This window comes from Rhagoletis zephyria, unplaced genomic scaffold (assembly GCF_001687245.7).
Source record: "Rhagoletis zephyria isolate East Lansing unplaced genomic scaffold, Rhagoletis_zephyria_1.1 Rzeph_scaffold_00416, whole genome shotgun sequence".
Lineage (NCBI taxonomy): Eukaryota > Metazoa > Arthropoda > Insecta > Diptera > Tephritidae > Rhagoletis > Rhagoletis zephyria.
Window position 1 is genome coordinate 170,876 of NW_016157500.1, and position 8,038 is coordinate 178,913.

General features: G+C 30.8%; 1 protein-coding gene across 1 annotated transcript in view; it reads left to right on the plus strand.

The window, feature by feature from the left end:
• The first annotated feature begins 2,253 nt into the window (after positions 1-2,253).
• Ir25a (ionotropic receptor 25a) overlaps positions 2,254-8,038 on the plus strand; it is a 75,308-nt gene continuing 69,523 nt past the window's right edge. Inside the window, exon 1 of the mRNA XM_017611514.1 lies at positions 2,254-2,431. Within this exon, the coding sequence (XP_017467003.1) occupies positions 2,326-2,431 (106 nt within the window). The 5' untranslated portion in view covers positions 2,254-2,325. The remainder of the gene's footprint in view (positions 2,432-8,038) is intronic.

Sequence of the window (8,038 nt, forward strand, 5' to 3'; positions counted from 1 at the left end):
AAATTTTGATCCTTTTCCAAAATTATGTGCGACTTTTGCTCCCTTTCAGAGATTTATTTTAGAAAATGTCAACAGAACCATGCTATTAAAAAATATTTCCTCCTAAAAGTACCAAAAAATGCATCACTTAAAAAGTTTCATGGAAATGCATCTCTTCTCATAGCAGCAACAAGATTTATGTGTATGTTTGCAACCCTGTTTTGTGCAACGCTTGTCCCGCTATTTTCTTTTTAAATTCAACAGATTTACCGCCCAATTCTTAATACTCCCGGGGAGTTTGTTCTCCGGGAATTGATTTCTCCCCAGAAATAAATCCTCCAATAGAAGGAAATTCGAACTTCGAAAAAGCTGTTTGACACACTTTTTTGAGAGCTCAACTCTGCCATTTAATATAAAATATCCTCAGGACATTTTTATTCGTGATAGAAGGAAAGGGAAAAGAGAGGGAACTCCCAGAGAGTTTCTGTTAAGAATCGGCCTGTTATTCTTTTGCTAGTAAAGAAAAGCTACAAAATATGGTGACCCTTTTTGCGTCAAAGACCCCTTTTTGCGACTTTCTGAAAGTTATCAACGGCAACACTGGGTAAATATGTTCATGAATATGTATATATGTACATATGTATGTATGCATACGGCCATACGTGTACAGATATTAGAGGAATGATAAACAAAGTCATGAATGGATTACCACATGCACATAAATATGTAGGTATGAAAACGTTTGTACATTAATACAAACATACGTATGCATGTATCTATTAGGAGAGTATTTGTAAACCGGTCATACCGCATACTAGTCTCTAGGCATTTAGTAGCTAGTCCGACGAGGTCTTTACTAGTTTCTTAGGTGTATAGCCGTTCAACAAAGTACATATGTAACTATTTACATATATCGTGGATATATTTACCGATTACAATGTTTTCAATATTTTGTATTTTGTATTTATTGATATTATGCTTATATTCTCCGATAAAAAATATGATTTAGATGAACATTTGGTTCATTTAGTGATCTGTTTTATTTGTTTGGTCTCAGTGGTGATTTGTCACAACGGCCATGAAAATGATACAGGGCGTTCTCGTGAGAATTCATTGTAATACGGATCTGTGAACACTATCACCAGGCCCTAACCTATAAAAAAGGCAAAATAAAATAGCGAAATAGGCAGGAAAAGGCACTAAAAAAGACAAAAACTGAAAAATAATACTGGCTTACAGGAAAAATGTTCAACGGACGCCACTACATATCCAATTCCTATATAGAATTGCTCGCTAATTCCGAAAATCGAGTTAATTTTTTTTCTATGGATAAGTTTTCGAGATATTTTCAGGTGTACATGGCGTATGAGTAACATTCTTTCCTGCTCATTTTTCATACAAAAAATCTTTACTCATTTTCATATGACCACTTATTACTTCTTTATTTATCCTTCGATTTTCTTCATTATTTACTTGATTTTTTTTGTAACAGGACAGGCTTTTACACAGGATGTACTAAACGTGCGCTCGACGTGAGTTGATAAAAAGCCCGATTTAAATATACTACGTTTGAAACTTTTATATTATCAGGAATAAGGGCTTTTTCTTCGCTATAATCACTTTTTTAAATGTACAATAGGCAAAAAAGGCAAATATAAAAAAAGGCAAAAAAAGGCAACATTAAATGTGTATACATACATATTGGTCGAAAACATTATCGACCTCAATATTATAATTATCGATACCATATGTATATTGTTTGATATTATTATCGATATATGTACTATGTAAATGTAAATCATTATCGACATTATTTCGATATCAAATTCCGATCTCTTATTCATTATAGGCGCTTCTGCTTTGAGTAATACAAAAATAAGCCTTAAAATTAATCATTTCTGGCGCACCAAGTTATCTGAAAACTGATAAAACGTGATAAAGCTTCAATGTTTCGTCTCCCTCTTACCTCTAGACATCGCCATCTAAATATGTTCATTTGGTAAACCTTAAATAAAATAAAACGTCTGGTGTGAAAATTCGGAACAAGTATATTTGACTGTAGGGTAAGCCCAAACTCATAAATTCATACATACACACATACTAACTATGCACACATTCGTATAAGTTAATGAAATATTCAACAATAAAACAAAACGGAAATAAACTGGAAGCACAATATTGACTGCACTTTGAATGAGCATTAAGCGTCATTTCCTGTCGAATGTCCAGTTTTTTAAATTCTGAAGTACGAAGTAGTACAACTTCATCCTTTCGCGAGTGCGGTTAGATTTTTATTCGTGTCAAATATTACATATACATTCATATGTATTTACTGTTGATTGAATAATGCACAAATCCAGTTGTAAACGGTTATATTCTATTTTCATAATATTGAAAATACTATCATTTACAAGTATTGCCACTGGTCAAACGAACCAAAATATTAATGTTTGTGAGTATACGTTTCACGATTTTTTACAAAGGAAATGAGCAAAATTGTTTCTTTCTTATTAAATGTGTTTCTTTCTCATTAAAGAGTTTCTTGTAATTGATGTAGTTTATATTTAAATTAAAATAATGAGAAAAAGGCAGAACACAAATGAATACATATTTCCATGTTCACTGTACATGTGTACAAATGTATGTGGAAATTACAAAGTAAACTGCTATTACATTTGAAATTACTTGCCATCGATTTTTCTAATGATGAACTTAACTTTGTTGATGAACATTTGTCCTAACATTATCAAGGATAGATATGTATACGGTAATTATAAACATACATATGTACATATGTATGTATGTATATAACTACTTCCACATATTTATATATATAATAATATATATGTATCACAAAAAACACGTCAACACTGATGAACTTGCTCTGATTTTTATACAACTTGGTGTGGTTGTTGTAACACTCAAGCGCATAAAAATTTGGATATTTATAAAATGAATATTGATAAAAAAAACTTACTGGTAATGAAAACACACCGTTAATAGTACAAGGAATAAAGACAAACAAAATGCCAATCTTTGGAATAATTAGGGGACAACAGAATCTTTGCATGTACTTTCCTTTTGGGGTCCTATTAATCTTACCGAAGGTCCCATTGCCGCTAAATATATAACGATATTATTAGCTAGTTTTACGGTCACATTCACAAAAAAAAATTTTATTTACCAAGTTAGATTAGAACGTCGCCAAAAAAAAACAACTCAGGCAATGTCAAATTTTGTTTACCATTTTCATATTTTAGAGTAAAAAGTCAAGAACAAAATGCGCGCAGCTTGTGGTTTTTTCTCTAATGCTGTTATCTGTTTAATGTGCCTTGTCCTAATCCTAATAAAATTTTCTGTTTCACATTTTGTAGAAGATTTTAGCCTTCTAACTTTCTACAATAAGGGTTGAACACCCCGCAATGGAAAGGGTTTAAGGGTTAATAATTCTTATGAAAAACTTTGCTGCTATTTTCTAATATAGATCTTTGAAGACAAGTTAGCGATTTATGCACTATTTCTTGATTTAAACCCACATAAATTTATAATGGTTATCGGATAAATCTTTCATCCCAAAACTTTCACACTTTTTACTAATACCTTCACACTTCTCAACTGTCTTCATCACTGTATTTGATTTTGCGAAGACAGTGTGTTGGACAGTAAATTGGAAAATTCGGTCACGTGTTGGTTAATTTGGGAAAAAGAGGTTTCGCAAAACATCGCAGAATTATGAAAAATTGGTTTGTGTTTGGATATCTTAGTAAATAATATGAAATTCACGTCAAACTACACTAACGGCGGTCGCTGAAAAGTGTATTGTCTTTTATAACTGTCTGGACGCCTACTTTAAACTAAACAATTTGACAACTAACTAACACATATTCTCAATTGCCTTGTGTAATGTAAACCAGAAGTAACACCAAAATACACGTAAATGTTGTTTTTTCTCTAATTCTACTAAATACTTGTTTGATATGCCTTGGTATTAACAAAAAATGGGTTTGAAAATGCTTTATATCTAAGCTTTATTTAGGAGGGTTTCCACGTGTCGAAAAATCAAAATCCACTCAATTCATCAGTTAATTGATATATGTATCATAATGCTTGAAAAAAGATATTTAAGAAGATTTCGATTTGAAAATGCTTTTTAAAAGGGTTGCCACACGTTTGTATTTAGTTAACTTATCCACAAGATATGTTTATGATATATTTAAAAATGAGTGCCACGAAATCTTTAGTTTAAACATTTAAAATATTTTTGAGGTGTTTGAATAAGGCTGCCACTGGTTTAACAAATTAAATTCAAGTTATTTAATAATTTAAATAAATTATTCTGGGTTGGTAAAAGCTTTGTTTGTTAATTACAACTGGGAGGGTTTTCAAGTGTTTATAAACCAAATTCAACTTAATTTAGCAGTTAATTGCAATATGTATCACAATGTCAGATGAAAGAGATTTAAGGAACTTTTAGTCTAAAAAATATTCTTGAGGAGAGGCGCTACCTGTTTGAGAAGTCGAATTAAGTTAACTGATACATAAGTTATATGAAATACACTTGTGGTCAGCTGTTTAACTCAAGTGACATTTTGACTAGTTTTGGTCACTACGCTAGAATATCGCGTTGATTTTTAATATTTTTTTTTATGATGGTGCTAGGACAAAGGAAATTGTCGAGCATATTTTATATGGAAGAAAATGCACAACACCGTGAGCCAAAAAAATTATTAAAAATCAACGCGATTTTCTAGCGTCTTGCAATTTGCACTTAGACCTCTGAGTTAAAAGTTTAAAATTTTCGGGTGCAAATGTTAAAGTTTGTTGAATTTTCATAATTTTTGTACGAAGTTTGAAATGTGGTTTNAAAAAAAAAAAAATAAAACTTTTTAATATAACACGCTTTTAAAAATGGACTAAAAAGTAGAAAATAATCTTTCTCAGTCCGATAAAAAAAAATTATCGAAACCGGTTAATTTAGTCCGAAGTTATGCGGTAACATACATAAAAAAAATTTAAAAAAAATTTAAGTCGGTTAAAAAGATTAAAATTTTTGGTTAAGTATATGAAAATTCTTGTTCGAGGGTATGGTTTCATTGCAAAACGTAGATTTGTTATCTAATAGTTAAATATGTGAAAAATATGCAATTGGGAAACTCATTAGTGATTTGCCGTCGGCATTTCAAAGCGAAGATAAAATTGTTTTTTATATTTTTTAACGATTCTAATTGTAGTTGCTACGCTCTTTTTAATGCAACAAACCGCAGTTTTCTAGCTGTCTTTGTTTTTTTTTCAAAACATCACTTTAAAGATGGACACGTTGACAAAAAAATTTAAAAATTCCATGCACTTGTTAACTTCAAAGTTGTTTTTGGGTTTTATCATATATGTAATACTTCTATATTGGCAGTATCTACAAGTGCAGTCAGCAAACATTACAGTACAGATAAGGGTACCCTTCGAAAATGCTTTTTTCGAAATTTTAAGACCCTATCCCCTAATTTTATTCGTTTTTAAGAGAAATATTTTTCCTATTTTTATAGATTTTTTAAAGGTCATTTAGAGGTCGCGTCCTGTCGATTTAGGTCAGCAAATAGGATTTTGCAAATTTATGAGTTTTGAATGACTAGTTTTGATGCGATTTCAAAGATCGAACATATATATAGGCCTTTCAAATGGTATATAATAATCTATTGTCGGACTAGGCTTGTTGGGGTTTTTTATCTGGTAAATTAAAAAAGACCCACATTTCTCTTAATTTTTTAAATTTTGATCATCGATAATTTCTACAATATCAAGATATGGAGTGCTATCTAAAATTAAATCTATTTTTAAATAAACTGTTACCTCACTTATTGCAATCGCATAAAAATTGTCGAATTTAGGCGAATTTTTTTGCCTTGAACTTATATGTGTATGAACCGGAATATCAGATTTTTTTAGCAGTATGGCTAAGGAGTTCATCAATATTTGTTCAAAATTGATATGTATGTACAATCGCTCTTTACCAAAAAAGTGGTTTATCAAGAAATTTTAGGAAAATAGGGGTGGCACCGCCCACTTATGTCATATATGTGTATCTCAAAAAGTACTTGACCGATCTCAACCAAATTTGGGGAACACATTACGCTTAGGCTTCTTTAGCGCCATATTGAAAATTTTTGAAATCGGGCTCCACCAACGTAACGATAGTTTCAAAAAACTCAAAGCTAGCTATTGTTTAGGAGGAGTAGGTTTTGTCCGATTTCAAAAATATTCAAGACGGTACTTAAGGAGGCTAAGCACAATGTGTGTACCAAATTTGGTCCAGATCGGTCAATTAGTTTATAAGATACGCATATATCAACTAATTGGGTGAATCCCGTAAAAATTAAGAAACTTATTTAATTAATTTGGGCTTTTCTTGCCAAGCTTGGTAAATTGGTTATAGAAATAAAAAATAAGCAAGTAAGTAAGGCTCAGTTTTATCGTCAAAAGTAAGGATTTTATAGTCTAACAGTTGCTTAATTTGAAAACATTTCCCTACACATTCTTTCAGGCTTTCAACATATGTATACTCCTATAATAGTTAGCTGCCCTTTCGCTAGTTTTTTTTGAATGCGTGCATAAAATGAGTTTGGTATCATGTTATACATAATGTGCACGTTGAGTTTGGTATCATGGGCGGAACGATTTCATGACAAAAAAAATCGGAGGTTTGAAAATTTCGCGGAACTTTATATGGGATCCTAAAATAACATTGAAAAGTTTATTGAAAATTGACTCATAGTCATTAATGAATTTTTGAGAAAAATTATGGTTTTTGAATATTTTAATAAAAAAATGTAGCAAAACGACGAAAAATTTAACATCTTAATAGGTAGGAAAATATTAAGCTACTTTGCTTAAATTTAAGCAAAACGGCAGCGCTGGCTGGCACCAACACTTGGAAAAAAGTATGTGGTAGCTAAATCTAGCCACCAAAGGGATAAACGGCATATCAAAAAATTGATTACAAAATCGATAACGAAGTCGATAACAAAATAAATAACAAAATCGATAAACATATCGATAACAAAAGCGATAACAATATCGATAGCAAAATCGATAAAAATATCGATAATAAAACCGATAATAATATCGATAACAATATCGATAGCAAAATCGGTAAAAATATCGGTAACAAAACCGATAAAAATATTGATGACAGAATCGATAAAAGTATCGAGAACAAAATCGATAAATATATCGATAACAAAATCGATAGCAAAATCGATAACAATATCGATAGCAAAATCGATAACAAAATCGATAAAACTATTGATCATTATTTCGATAAGTTCCGAAAATATCGATTGCAAAATCAGTAACAATATCGATAACAAAATCGATTAAAATATCGGTAACAAAAGCGATATTAATATCGATAGCAAAATCGTTAATACAATCAATAAAAAAATCGATAACAAACCCGATAAAAGTATCGATGCCAAAATCGATTAAAATATCGACAACAAAATCTATAAAAATATCGACAACAAAATTGATAGCAAAACCTATAACAAATTCGATAACAAAATCGATAAATAATCGATAATAAAATCGATAAAAAAATCAACCAAAATATCGATACCGAAATCGATAAAAATATCGATCATTATATCAATAAGTTCCGAAAACAACGATAGCAAAATCAATAACAATATCGATAAAAATTTCGATAACAAAATCTATAAAAATCTCGATCACAAAATAAACAAAATATCGATTATTATATCGATAAGTCCGAAAATCTCTAAAGTCCCGAAATAGTTCCCAGAATGAATCTCTGTGCCTCTATATATATCCTTTTCTCCTCATCTTTTCTTAATATTTATCTTTGTTTTTATACCCGAGCGCACTTGTGCACAAGGGTATTATAACTTTGTTCACATAACGGTTGTTTGTAACAAGCAAAACGAATCGAGATAGATATAGACAAATGTATACATAAATGATCAGAATGAAAAGAGAAATCGATTAAGCGGTGACTGTCTGTCCGTCCGTCCGTCCGTCTGTGCACACGATAACTCGAGTAAAAATT